This window comes from Poromitra crassiceps (genome assembly GCF_964638095.1).
Source record: "Poromitra crassiceps genome assembly, chromosome: 19".
In the NCBI taxonomy this organism is placed as follows: domain Eukaryota; kingdom Metazoa; phylum Chordata; class Actinopteri; order Beryciformes; family Melamphaidae; genus Poromitra; species Poromitra crassiceps.
The window spans coordinates 1,142,244-1,157,489 of NC_139646.1; the positions used below are offsets into that span (position 1 = coordinate 1,142,244).

At 42.1% G+C, this 15,246-nt stretch overlaps 1 protein-coding gene across 2 annotated transcripts in view; it reads left to right on the forward strand.

The window, feature by feature from the left end:
- The first annotated feature begins 3,160 nt into the window (after positions 1–3,160).
- Positions 3,161–15,246, forward strand: part of tmc7 (transmembrane channel like 7) — an 18,933-nt gene continuing 6,847 nt past the window's right edge. Inside the window, exons 1-10 of one of the 2 annotated variants that reach the window (XM_083656003.1) lie at positions 3,161–3,295; positions 5,795–6,062; positions 6,342–6,490; positions 8,895–9,050; positions 9,711–9,796; positions 10,211–10,356; positions 10,518–10,631; positions 10,680–10,713; positions 12,038–12,214; positions 13,198–13,343. In XM_083656003.1, the coding sequence (XP_083512129.1) occupies positions 3,280–3,295; positions 5,795–6,062; positions 6,342–6,490; positions 8,895–9,050; positions 9,711–9,796; positions 10,211–10,356; positions 10,518–10,631; positions 10,680–10,713; positions 12,038–12,214; positions 13,198–13,343 (1,292 nt within the window). In that variant the 5' untranslated portion in view covers positions 3,161–3,279. The other variant, XM_083656002.1, reaches the window with a different exon arrangement.

The following is a 15,246-nucleotide window of genomic DNA, read 5'->3' on the forward strand; positions in this document are numbered from 1 at the left end:
GGCCGTAGGCTTTAAAATGTGTCTTTGCAAATGTCAGCAGGAGTGAATTTTACACCTCTTTGGGTTAGCCACGAGTTAGGCATGATAGAGGGACTAGTGATGTACATGACTGCAGTGAAAATTCCCCAACGCACCAACATTTGAATTTTTGAACAATATTTCAAAATGGGCAGGCATATTTGACTGTTCAGACTCTGTGTGGCCGTAGGCTTTAAAATGTGTCTTTGCAAATGTCAGCAGGAGTGAATTTTACACCTCTTTGAGTTAGGCATGATAGAGGGACTAGTGATGTACATGACTGCAGTGAAAATTCCCCAACGCACCAACATTTGAATTTTTGAACAATATTTCAAAATGGGCAGGCATATTTGACTGTTCAGACTCTGTGTGGCCGTAGGCTTTAAAATGTGTCTTTGCAAATGTCAGCAGGAGTGAATTTTACACCTCTTTGGGTTAGCCACGAGTTAGGCATGATAGAGGGACTAGTGATGTACATGACTGCAGTGAAAATTCCCCAACGCACCAACATTTGAATTTTTGAACAATATTTCAAAATGGGCAGGCATATTTGACTGTTCAGACTCTGTGTGGCCGTAGGCTTTAAAATGTGTCTTTGCAAATGTCAGCAGGAGTGAATTTTACACCTCTTTGGGTTAGCCACGAGTTAGGCATGATAGAGGGACTAGTGATGTACATGACTGCAGTGAAAATTCCCCAACGCACCAACATTTGAATTTTTGAACAATATTTCAAAATGGGCAGGCATATTTGACTGTTCAGACTCTGTGTGGCCGTAGGCTTTAAAATGTGTCTTTGCAAATGTCAGCAGGAGTGAATTTTACACCTCTTTGAGTTAGGCATGATAGAGGGACTAGTGATGTACATGACTGCAGTGAAAATTCCCCAACGCACCAACATTTGAATTTTTGAACAATATTTCAAAATGGGCAGGCATATTTGACTGTTCAGACTCTGTGTGGCCGTAGGCTTTAAAATGTGTCTTTGCAAATGTCAGCAGGAGTGAATTTTACACCTCTTTGGGTTAGCCACGAGTTAGGCATGATAGAGGGACTAGTGATGTACATGACTGCATGAAAACAATGAACGGAACCCATGGGTAAGTGTCACCACTTTGTGGTTGTTCATTTTATACAGCCAGCTGGGTTTGAAAACATAATGGAAGAGATAGCCTAGTGTGAATAGCCTAGTGTGAATGGAGGCTGTTAGCCACAACAACTGTGCCTTATAGGCTAACCTCAGCCAGCCAAAACAAACACCTTGTCCCCCTGGCGTTAGGACACACTGTTCATCAATGTTTGGGACTAGTTGCAACAAGCTAATTGAGCTAATGCTAGCGTTAGGCCAGCGTTTCTCAACTGGTGGGTAGCGTCGCGGGGCCGTTTTGATTGGGTCGCGGACATTTACAGTACAGTACTTTCTTTTTTCTTTTTCTTTTTTTTCTTTTTTTTTTCTTTTTTTTTTAATTCAGATTATTGAAACTGGATTAGCCTGACCAGTTTCACTTGTTTAACAAGCTGAAGCATATGCTCTGCCTGTAATTCAAGAGAAGTCTGCCTTTTCATTTCATATTTAATTTTAGTTCAATTCAGATGATTGAAACTGGATTAGCATGGCCCCAGTTTAATTAAAAGTTATGACCAGTTTAACTAAAAAGCATATAGCCTGCCTGTGATTCAAGAAAAGTCTGCCTTTTATTTCATATTTCCTACAGTTCAAATAAGACTTTCTGAGCATGACCAGTTTGACTGTTTAAATTTAAAAACATATAGGCCTGTAATTCAAGTCTGCCTTATTTCAATTGGTTTTTAGCCGTAGTTGCACTTCTGTTGCACTTTTTTGTTCATTTGACAGTGCATGAAGGCATTGTGTATTAAATAAATGCGCTATTTTTTGTGCAATAAATTTGAGTGGTTTAAAAAAAAATCTGAAATTTGGGTCGCGACTTCATGACAAGGAAAATAGTGGGTCCTGAGGCTACACCAGTTGAGAACCACTGCGTTAGGCGTTAGTTAGCATGCTACCCAAGCAGCTTCTCTGGCTGACTGGACACATGACAACCGATCAGCAACTCTGTAACAAAACTAAAAGGGTAACATTACTTTGGTGACCAGGGACTATTATCAGTACATTTGACTTCTTACACTAACATAATGGAACATAGCCTACATTAGTTACTGGCTGATTAGATGCAGCCATTGATAGCTTTTCACTTGTGTGTTTGCAGCTCTGGTAAGCCTGCTAGTTTTGTAAACAGTTGTTTCGCAACCATAAACATGAATGACACTACAAGGAATACTACTTCTCTGGAGGTTATCATGTCCTATTTTCCTTGAGACAGTTGGAGACATTTACAATACATGGTAATTATTGATGCTGTAGTTTGCAGGTAATGTAGTTTTAGATTGCAGAGATTGGGCTAGCCTTTTGTGTCTCTCTAGTAGGCTACAACCAGTCTGACTTCCCCACCTACCAAGTACTTCTACTCCAAAGTCCTTTTACTCACATAGGCACCCCCATAACTACTTAGTCCCCCTAGGTCCATGGGCAGGGACTTTGGAAGCCAGGCGGTGCATGGCGAGGACAGCAAGCACAATTACATTTTCGTTAGGAAATGTAGACATTCTAGTCTTTATTTGAAATCGGAGCGTTTTCATGGTGTTTTGAATGGGAGCGGGCAGCTATAAAATTCCTGCTCACTTGACACTGTACATACATGTCCAAAACACAAAAATTGACACCCACCCAGCCTCAAGATGACTTCCCTATGATAGATGGACTATGCCTCTACATGGATCAAGTGAGTTTGCCCTGGAACAATTGACTTTAGATTTTTAATCTTTATTTGAAATCGGAGCGTTTTCATGGTGTTCTGACTGATTGGAGCAAGCTTAATATAATAATATAGAAATAGTTAGTACTACAATACCAAAGGATATATAGATCTAAATGGAATATAACCTTTTCCATGTGTATTTTTATTCAATTTGTGTGATATAACTTCAATTTGTGTATTTTATCGAGTTTGAATGATCGCTTTTATTCTGAAAAATCCTGACCGGAAGTAAGAAATTCCTGCTCATTTGACACTGGCGTTCCACCCATGGTTCCACCCCTGAGACCGAGTTATTCAGGAAGTGGTGTGCGGCGGCTGTGTTGTCACCCTGACAGACAGCTGGGGAAACAGAACCGACGAAGCTGTTCACATAATTGTCCATCATCCAAAAAAGAACACAATTTGTTTGATGAGGAAAAGAGAAAATGGAGATCGACCCAGGTAAACTTGAAGTTAGATCGATACTGTAATATTACTGGGTAGCCCGCGTTTTGGGTTTTAACTAGATATATCGATGTGGTAACGTTAGCTGGCTGCTAACAACGGTAACGTCAATCAACACAACTTTGTCCTCGAGTTTACACTTTGATGACATACTTTTGCTTCTTGGCTGGCTAATGTCAGGTATTTTAAGAACGGACACATGTAGTAGTTGAAGCTAAAAATATGAGCCAGAACTAGAAGCTTAAGTTTGCTACTTAGAAAATAAAACGCGTACCACTGCTGGTGCGCGGCCGCTCATAGACTATGAAATGATGCATGATGATATGCATGGTAGTCAATTCTAAAAGGTTCCCTTTCCCAGAGTGCAATGTTTATGAGTCTGGAAAAGTATTTCCCAGATCTTGAAAAGTTTGCTCCAAAGTCTGGAAACCCACCCAGTCTTACACATTTGATATAGTTTTGCCCCTGACCTGTCAGTTAACTCATTGTGATATTTGTTGGTGCAGAAGCTTAATTGCACATAAACTATCAGCATACTTGAGTCATGAAATGGAAAGTGTGTGTGGGGAGTTTGGACCTATTACATTCTACCATAGTGACACTCTCTGAACCTCAATAACATCTTTGACTGATAAGGGTAAATCAGTAGTATGTGCCATTGAAATACAGATAGAGTGTGTGTGTGTGTGTGTGTGTGTGTGTGTGTGTGTGTGTGTGTGTGTGTGTGTGTGTGTATATATATATATATATATATATATATATATATATATATATATATATATATATGCATACACATATGGGTTTTAGCACCCCAGCCTGGCTCTCTCGTGAGGGAGAAATCCACAAACGCTACAGATCAGCCTCCTGAAAATCTGCGTAAACATCGGCGCGGCCTGGGGTCCTTCAGGCTAGAGCGAGGTGCTCGGCGCAGGTGAATGACGTGCAGCGCACAGGCCTCCCTGAGGCATCCTCCCTGCCCATGGTACGGCATGGTAGGATTGCCTTTTTCCGCGGGAGGTTCTGGTGAGACGAAGGAGGTGCCCGGCCAGGAATCACCCCACAGGGCCTTAGACCTCCATGCACCGATGGTCTCTCAATACTGTGGTGTAGCACTAAACTCTATTGCAGCGGATTGATCAACCCTTCCGCGGGCAACGTTGCAGACAGAGTAGGAAGGCTGATCCGTGAGCGGCTGCTTCTGGGACGCGGGTCGGGGTCGTAGTCGGCCTCGGCTGGGTCTACTGGGCGAGGGTGTATGATGTTGTCAGACCCGAAACACCCCACGACCCCAGTTAACATCACTGATGACGCGTCCCAGCGCATGCAGTAGTATGTATACTTGAACCTGTGTATATATATATATACACAATATATATACTGTACACACACACACACACACATTTTAAATATTTATTTATGTCCACATAAATACAAGTATGCAAAGGACATGAACAGTAATAGTACAGTCAAATGCTGGGAGTCAGTCACCCAGACGGCAAACACAATAATGCATACACATAAGAAACACACAGGATGATAACATGGCAGGTTATATATACAGTTATACTGTAATGCAAGATAGCGGTCAGTATCCACTGGGTACAAAAAGCAGCGCCTCCTCCATATTGAGCGGCTGCCGATAGACCTAGGCTACCAAATATGAAAACTAGAAGTTTACACCTGTAGCCCAGCTGTGAAATGGTCTGTTCTAGCTGTTGGTATTTCATCATGTTGGTTAGAAAGGCCTCCTCTAGACTGTGGTCAAAGGTACAGCCAAAACACACACACACACACACACACACACACACACACACACACACACACACACACACACACACACACACACTATCTTCACTCAAATCAGGGACCCAAAGTACCTCCATAACATGCCACAAGGCCTACATATTTGCATACATTTGCACTACAATTGTGCAAGCTAATTGGTATTAGGAACAGGAAGGACATTGTGAAATGCCATGAAAATGGCATTTGTTGTGAAACATGAAATGTTACTGTAGAATTGTGCCCAACACATGACAGCTCGGCATGGGACTAGCTTTTGATAACACCCGCTTAGGTTGGGGAATAATCAGTTGATTACATGGTTTTAGGCTCTCCTGATTTGAATTAAAATCGCTTCAGTGAGCAGCATGTATTTTATATTTAGAGGCATGCATTTCTCTTCAAAGTACCCCTCCCTCTATTCTCTTGTCAATTTTTGCCTGTCCTTGACTAAACCATGTGCTGTTACTCTGCTTAAAATGTACCTCTAAGATAGGAATGTCATGCCTAAACAGTTCCAACTGTGAAATGTTTCTCAGATGTATTAAACAAGGTATAATATCAGCACATATTTTCTTTGAGGAAAACTGGCGGGGGAGGGAACTGTAATTGATTGAAAGTCAGGAGGATGAACGAGATCTCAAGTAGGCTACCAATTTCTGAGAATCATCACTTGGCTCTCTAGGTCCTAAACATATTTTTCCATCTTTTCAGTGTTCTACACTGATCGTAGTGGACGAGCCACTAGTAACCCGCTGCTGGATCAGCTCCCCAGCTACCAGTCTCTGCTGTACCGCAGGAAGTCCTCCTCGGCTAACACCAAGCGAAGAGGCAGCTCTCGAGCACGGCTCGGCTCCTCTGGCAGTGGGAAGTGGGGCCAGACGACAGTCACCTCCAGACATGAGGAGAAGCAGAGGAGCGAGACGTTGCAGAGACCCGTCAGAGAACTACCCAAGAGCATGGCTGAGAAACGTATAGACAAGTAGGAAAGACCTTTATTTTCATATAAAGAGCATGTCAAATAACAATTAACATTAGTGATTAGTGTTGATCAGCTGTCATCAATAATTACCTTATAGTTAGCATCTGTACTAACGGTCTAAGATTTTATTTAGGTCTATTCCATTTTGAAGGTGTTTGACAATGGATGAAGTCTACTTGCTTGTTTCATTGACATCGATTCAGAGTTCAGTTGGAGGTGGGCACATAGTAGCCAAAATTCTCAGCAATCGTCAATCGATGTATTTGACCGTCTTGTTAGGGTGCGCCGCCTGGAGCAGGACCAAGAGCTGAGCACCTGGAGCCAGTGGAGGAAAAGCACCCGCAGGAATCTGAGGAGGCTGAGAGATGATGCCCTGGAACGGCTGAGCTCCCTGAAGCTCTGGAGGGGAGACATCCACCTCATAGAGGGTGAGACATGGGTGTTGGGATACCAGGGGGGGAAGCCAACTTCATTCGCTGTAACAGACATGTAATCTGTTGTACAAATGATGCTGATGTTGAACCAGTGTTGTCCTGGACACATAATGATGCTGATGTTGAACCAGTGTTGTCCTGGACACATTTTCAGGACTCGTGACTCGACTTGGACTTGAGCACTGATGACTTGGACTTGGACTCTGACTCGAGCATTCAGGCTTTCAGACTCAGAAGTTGGAAATGAGAACTCAGACTTATTTTGATAAACACTGTTTTTCTTTTCTCCCCCCCTTTGTGTGTGTCTGTTTTTGTTTTTTTGTAATAGGCCCTAATCATTTGGCATAAGATATTGATATTAATACTGTAGTTGGGTTTCCATCCAACTGAGTGGAAACGCTGCAAAATTCGAAGAAACCTCCAAATATCGCAAAAAAGTTTTCACGCTTGAGGGAGGTGCAAAAGTCGGGTGTATCGATAGAAGGAAGATGCGATAAATGCAGTGGAAACAGATTAAGCGAATATTCCGTTGTCTCTCCATTCAAAAAACACGCAGTTTCACGTTGCCTTTATCTCTGCAAAACATGGCATGTCGTTGGCAGAGCCTAAAGTAAATAGTGCTACACACTTTTAGGCTAAATAATGATCATTATTTAAGCAGCACAATCTTTAGACTGCCCACCGGGTGTGTTTCAACCATTCAACAGAAGAAGACTGGGATAGGCGACTCACTTCTAGAATTGAATGGAATCGTGTTCACTTACTAACTGCTCTGTGGATTATATGTAACGTTATGCTTGCCAAATTGAAGAGCTGCACCTGGTAATCCAGAAATGTTATTTCATGGTACCTTTGTAGATCAAGAAACTTTAAATGAATAAGGTTAGATGTGTTTAATAGAGCTTGGTTGCTGTATTGGGTCTAGCAGCAGATCTGCAGAGGCAGACAGCAGGGTAGGAAATTAGCGGGGGCTCGGGGCAAAATGCCCCTAAAAAAATCTAGAATTGCCCTTGGAACTGGGGTGACGGGGGCTTTTAAATGCCCCCATAAAATAAAGAGTTTAACACTTTCCGTATTTTAACACGTTGAGTGCCAAGGACGAGATATCTCGGCTTACATAATCCAACCGTTGAGTGCCAAGGACGAGATATCTCGGCTTACATAAACATTTTTTTTTTTTGACGGTGGGACATCGATCAACCCCTTTTACGTCTCCTATACCAATATTAGAGGAAGAGAATGTGTATAATCTATTTTACCGACCACTAAGTGGCGACAGTTCTCTCCAGACAGAGAGAAAGCCGAGCAAAAAACAGCCACGGGTCCGCGGGAGAAAGCCATTCTAATTTTCAAGGAAATAGCTGGGCGAAAACTCTTTCGATTTCACACACACACACACACACACACACACACACACACACACACACACGCGCACGCGCGCGCACGCGCACACACACACACACTCGAGTACCTTTGTGCATAAATAAGACCAGAATCGCAAAAGCTTCTTCAAAGCTCTCAGCCGACACCTCAAGAAACGAACGAGCCCGTTTTACAGTAATCCAGACTGCCCGAGAGCGCCAGCAGGAGCCAGCAGCAGCAGCACAGACGGAGGGAGGAGTTTGGAGACACACACACACACACACACACACACACACACACACACACACACACACACACACACACACACAATACAGTATACAGACTTGCCCAAGGGCACCCATAATCACAGGCACGTGAGGTGGTTCTAAAAATCCATTTATCTCAAAACTCTCTGAAAATCTCTGAAACCATGCTGTACTCAACGGCTAATATCTACATAACTACTAACTCTACAAACTAACTCTTTTAGACAGAGAAAGCACACATTCTATTAGTTCTTTTTAGATGATTGGTGTTCACGAAGTCTTAACAGAAAAGAATCCTCGGCTCTTGTAAAATGAGCCAGAATCCTCAAAAAAAAAACTGGCAGAACCTACCTACAGCATTGAAAAAAGGGCTGGCAGTCAATGTGTTAACATTATTCTGTATTTGCAAAGCGTGACTCGAAAATGGACAGCTAGGCATCCGTACAACCCCCGCCCCTACTCCTACTAGCTTGATTTACCTCAGTGACAGGCAGCACAAGCTAGCTGGCCAGCTAGTTCACTCATGTTTGTGACATGATTCAAGTTTGTGCAAGGGCAGGCATGTGTGTTCCACCTACATGTGGATTCATGTTCAGTAGGCTAACTCCAGACTGGGACTCAGGTAATGGGGACTTGACTCTGACTCTTCTTTGGTGACTCAGACTCGAACACTGGGGACTCGAGACTCTACTCGGACTGGAGATATAGTGACTTGACTACAACACCGTGTTGTACAGAGTTAAGGTCTCCCTCTCTGTTTCATTTAACAGGGATGTTTGGTACGGGGATCCTGTCCTACTTCTCATTCCTGCGCTTCCTGGTCACGCTCAACTTGGTCATCTTCCTCCTCATGTTCAGCTTTGTCATGTTGCCCCTCATCATCGCCCCCTACGCTTCAGGGAATGCCACCTCCAACCAGGCTGAAGGTCAGAAGAAGCTATGTTTCAACTTGACTTCCTGTTGTGTATCTTAGCTTGTCACCAGCTTTCACAGCCTGTATTCACAAAGTATATCGATCAGAGTTCTGTTGATCAGGGACAGGTCAGGTGATCATTGATCCAGTGAGCTCCTCCTAAATCAGCATTCTTAACTGTTCACATAGAGACTATAATCCCAGGACTTTCCTATTTAGAGTAGAGGATAAAACATAGAACAGGAAGGAAGGATTACACATTAAAAGTTGTTTTTCCCCTATCTTTTTTCTTCTTTTAATTAAAAAAACAAACTCCCTTGTTAAAACTGGTTGTGGTGGGCTAAGTAAAAGTATTGATCCACACAGGTATGCAAAAAAAAAAGGCAAGGAGAGAGAGAAAAGAAGAAGAAAAGGAATTGGACATTATTAGCAAATAGTAGGTTACAACTCAGGAATAATAGGATATAAACAAGAATAGAGTTAATGGGGGATATTAAAGGTAATGCAGCTGACAAAATAGGGCAATAATTGAGAGACGAGAAGAATAAGTTGAGGAATGTATATTCCATAGGAAGTCTCTGTGTGCGAAATACTTTCTTTCTGATTTATGTGGGAAGACATTATTATGAGCTCAAAATGTGCTAAATGTATATCCTAATGTGTTGCACCACAGATAACGTGTGCAGTTGGTACCCCAGCAGCTCTCGTCGAGGCCTGGTCAACTTTCATGAGCACATTACAGACCTGCTGTCCGGTGGAGTAAGTCTTTAGACGTTACAGTTCATGAGCACATTACAGACCTGCAGCTGTCTGATAGGTCCTTACACATCGGGAGCGTTTTTTTCATGCGATTAATTCGCACGTCAATAATATTTTCCGAACCTATATCAGTCAATGCAACCGCGCATACCAACGCCGAAGTTTCGCTGAGCGTTATTGCGGTGTTTATTTTTTCGAACCACGGTCGATTTCTCAGAAATTCGCTTCCGACGTGTACACATCTGTGGCTGTGATTGACAGGTGGGTCAAAACTCGCATCGCAATTTTGTGCCGTATATTCGCATCGCTCTTGATGTGTAAGGACCTTAAGTCTTTATATGTTACAGTTCATGGTCTCTGGAGAAACAGAGCTCCATCTGGAATTCTCACTTGTCCCTTGTGCTAAATCTGCAGGGCTTTCTGGAGCAGACCTATCTTTTCTATGGCTACTACAAGGTGGATGGTGTCCACTTCCTAAAGTTCACTTACAACCTCCCTCTGGCCTACCTGCTCGTCACTATAGCCTACCTCTTCCTCAGTCTCATCTGGATTGTTAAGAGGTACTGGAAAAGCATTTTTTCCCCTTCTCCTTTGAAATGAAGAAAAAATAATGAACACAAGGCTCCTTGTCAAGATCATTTGCAGGATCCGTTTCTGAAAGTGTTTGACAAGCACTGTAGAGGAAACCCTGTAAACTGTGTGGGCCACTGTTTCCTTCAAGGTCTGCCACAGGTTTCAAGCGTAACCTGGTTCAGGATGAGGATCGTTTTCAGAGTTTTTGCAATAAGATCTTTGCCGGCTGGGACTTCTGCATCACCGACGAAAATGCTGTCAGGTTGAAGAGGAGCAGCCTGCTCTATGAGCTCAAGGTTAGTTGATCCAGGCTGAAGAGGAGCAGCCTGCTCTATGAGCTCAAGGTTAGTTGATCCAGGCTGAAGAGGAGCAGCCTGCTCTATGAGCTCAAGGTTAGTTGATCCAGGCTGAAGAGGAGCAGCCTGCTCTATGAGCTCAAGGTTAGTTGATCATTCTGTACAGTTGAACGAACACGATCTTTCATAGGACAGGTTTTTCCAGGAGCAATAGATCATATTAAGGCAAGAGTAGCTATGTTTACATACACAGATAATTCCGTTCTTAACCTGGATGGTCAAGTAACCTACCTGGTTTTGTGTTGATGTATATAAACAAAACATCATCAGTGTTGGGGGTAACTCATTACAAATGTTGCATGTAATATAATACTTTTAGCAGTAACTCAGTAATATAACTTATTACCAATAGGATTTCAGTAATATTATACCAGTTACTTTCTTCAGTAACGCAAGTTACAAATTGAGTGAATTTTTTTAAATTAAAGCACATATTTAAATGAAGCTACAATCATTTCCTAATCAAATTGTGTGTTTTTATGCAAACAACCACTATAGATCACAATAACAAAGGAAAAGAATAACATTTAGAATTTTGGACGGTTTACACTGACTTCAAGGCGGTTGAAATTATTTTTCGGGATGGTTCCAGGGCAGTGATGTCATTCTGCTACTGCAGTTATTTTGGTGAAAGTAATGCAAAAGTAGTAATGTAGTAAGTAAGTAATGAGTTATAGTAATATTGTAAAGTATCTTATTACTTTCAAATGAAAGTAACTAGTAATATGTAGTATATTACATTTTGAAAGTAACTTGCCCAACACTGAACGTCATCTCTGTCTCATACTCAGATTATGTGAAACCTGCTTAAAAGGCTTGCCATACTCTGATATTTAATGGGTCAATGTTGCATGTAAGCATTAGGGTTAGCTTGCATTCAACAAACAAACATATGCTGTGTGTGTGTGTGTGTGTGCGTGTGCGTGCGTGCTTAACCTGAATAAGCTCTTAAACATGCATGTAAACGTACTGTTGAACAGTAGCAAGGAAGTCAATTTCTGCAGTTAGAAACATTGGATTTATGTGAGTAACCCAGGGGTGGCCAAACTTTTTTGGTTGTGGGCCACATACACAAAAGTATAAGGAGTTGCGGGCCAAACGATATTAAGCAGTTTTCAACCTGTTTAGACTGGGGGGGAAATTAGACCAGAAAGCCCCTGTGCCATCAAAAATTCATTTTCTATAAATATATGGCACATAGTAGTTTATTGATGTGCTGAGCTATTAGAATTAGATTGTTTTCAATGTATGATCCATGCTTCTATTGAAACCTGATTTGCTTTATTTTATAACTGCGCTTTTCGACTCCTAGACGGACCTGGAGGAGGAGAGGATCAAGCAGAAAATAGCAGATCGCACCAGGAAAGAGAAGTGTCGGATTTATGTCATCCGCCTCATCCTCAACCTTTTTGTCATAGCGGTGCTGGCTGCTTGCTTCTACAGCATCTATAGAGCCACCATCTTCTCCCAGAAAGCCCAGATGACAAAGGTAAACTAGTTTTTTTGTTTTTTTTTTGTATATCAACACACGCGTATGCACGCACGCACGCACACACACACACACACACACACACACACACACACACACACACACCCACACACACACACACACACACACACAGATTCCTAATTGGTACAATCTTATCTTTTGTGTGCAACATCCTTATTCCATCATAGTGCAGTGTAGAATTCCCTTAACTCATTGATATTGATACCATTTTCCGTTCTTTAGTTATGAGCCGGAGAAGATAGGCTGTTTTGAGCAAAAAGACACATTTCAAATTAGAAGCTGAGTTATTCCGCCTTTTGTGAAATGCAGCATTTCAAGCACATTCACTGAGTCTGAAGATAATATTTTCTGATGTAGTGACGTGGTGTAGTTGTGTGGTGCACTGCGTGCCCCACCCCCCTCTCCCCCCCTCAGCTGCAAACCCCTTTCCCACACTAACACACAGCCTCACGCACCCAGTCTATTTTCGGAGCCCTCCGTTTTTGTGCGGCGGTTCCCAGCGCGACACGGAAATGCCAAACCGGACTGCAGGGAAAGGTTTGGCCCTTCAAGGTCGGGTGCTGCCTTTCTGGCGGCTAATCGTGTGGAGAAACTATGCAGACAGACAGAGGCAGAGGGGCTCAGTTGTGGGCGCGGGTTGACTGCTGTTCGCAGCCAACGTCAGATTGCAGCCAGAGCCATCTATATGAAGTTAATGAGTTAATACTTTGACTACAACTGCAGTACTTCAACTTGACAAGACTACATTTGAAGTACTTAATTCTACCTATGCAAGCACAGCACACATATTTTCATTCGAAAATGTATCTTCTTTCTTTCATTTTTTTTTTAGTTACAAAGATAATTGTACATGGTCACATAGTTAGTTACATGGTTACATGGTAGTTAGTTACATGGTTAGTTACATGGTTAGTTACATGATAGTTTAGTTACATGGTCATGCATTAATGTTACTTTTACAGGAGAATTCCATTGTGGATCTCATCTACGAGTATCTGCCCTCAATTGTTATCACCTTGGCCAACTTCATCACCCCGCTCCTCTTCTCTGCTATCATCAACTTCGAAGACTACTCCCCCGCTTTCGAGATCCGCTTCACTCTCATGAGGTACACATGATTTCCATTCATTTTATAGGGCTGGGTTCAAAAAATTGATTCTCCGATTTTTAATCGATTTTTATTTTAATCCTCGATTATCGATTCATATGTCCAGAGATCGATTTTTTTTTTATTAAAAATAAATAAATAATAATAAACAGGCTAAAATATTATGCTGTGTGTGGTAGTTGAAGCATAGTTTCAAGTTGACGTTTATTTATGTTTGTAGTTGAAACAAAAACATAAATACTGTAGGCTACATGAATGAAAATGTTTGATCAATAATAGACTCAGCCCTCAGTCTTAATCCGTTTCACTCCTGTAAGACTGAGAATATTACTATTTAAATCTTTGCATAACGTTAGGTGGCGCTGTTGGAAGCCTTGCATCGGAGAACCAATCATGAGTGTTGTGGGCGGGCCTGCTTTCTTGGGGCAGTGACGCTCATGCAGAACCGATGTCTCGCAAAACATTGCCGCGTTTGCGGAGAAACATATTAATCACTTAGAAACAAACATAACCTGTTAATAGGACGCGTTTCATCCGGCCCCGGCGGCTAGAGGTCTTTTCCCCAGCGATAAGCCAGACTCCCGAGGCTAACGTTACAGAGCCTGCTGATGACTCACAGTAGCAAGCGGACCACTTCCGGGTAGGAAACATTATTGTAAAATAAACAACAGCTATAAATTTTGTTTGGAGCATATCAGCTTCATGCTCTGTGTTAGGACTATGATAAATGGCATTGCCGCTACCAAATAAAATTCTAATAATAAATGTAGGCGTGTCTGCTGCCGGCCGTTCTCGCCGGGCTCGGACAGACAGTTTCTGACAGTGAAATTCCCAGACGTTTGGTGGCGCAGCTCACCAAACGTCTGGGAGCCGAGACTAGATCAATAATATCTACTTTTAGAAATTATATAGGCTGAAATCAAATCACTGTGCATAATTGTGAAAGTGTCTTTATTGACAGATGAAAAGGCTGTTATTTACCTTTTGTCACCACCTGGTGAGTAAATATATGTAACTAAAACCATTAAAATTGACAACAGGTCTGCAACTTTTTTTCCCCATGTATCTACTTGGCTGGTTGGGAACCCCTATGTTACATAACTGGACATGTAATTCAGGGTACAGCTCAAAAAACATTTTGAAACATATTGAAATTGATCGAATCGGAATCGAATCGAATCGAAATTAATCGATTTGCAACCTTGTGAATCGGAATCGAATCGATTCTTGAAATTTGAACCAATACCCAGCTCTTACTCTCTGGGTAACAACAAACTGAGTAAGCAATATACCAGGAGAGAAATGGAATCCACACACTATCAGCACAAAGGAATATGTCCAAATGGAGGATTATGAAGCAAAAAAAGAGGAATAATACACACATGGTAAACTAGAACGACCGCACCGTGGATTTATGCCTCCGCCATTAGTTCATTCTTGAGTCCAAATCGCTATTTGAGGCAAATTGGAAGAAATTCCGTCAAGGCGCTCCTGAGCGTTACAGAGCTTGGAAATGGGGTGTGTGAGGTCACAGTGACCTTGAACCTTGACCTTTAACCATCAAAGTCTAATAAGTTTATCCTTGAGTGCAAGTTAATGTTTGAGGCAAATTTGATTTCTTTGAATTCTGTCAAGGCATTCCTGAGATATGGCATTAACAAGCTTGAAAATGGTGTTGGAGAGGTCACAGTGACCTTGACCTTTGGCCACCAAAATGTAATCCATTCATCCTTGTGCCCAAGTCGACGTTTGGGCCAAATTGGGAGAAATTCCATCAAGCCGTTCTTGAGATATCGCTTTAACGAACTTGGGAATGGCATTCATGAGGTCACAGTGACCTTGACCTTTGACCACGAAAATCTCATCAGATCATCCTTGAGTCCAAGTCGATGTTTGAGGCAAA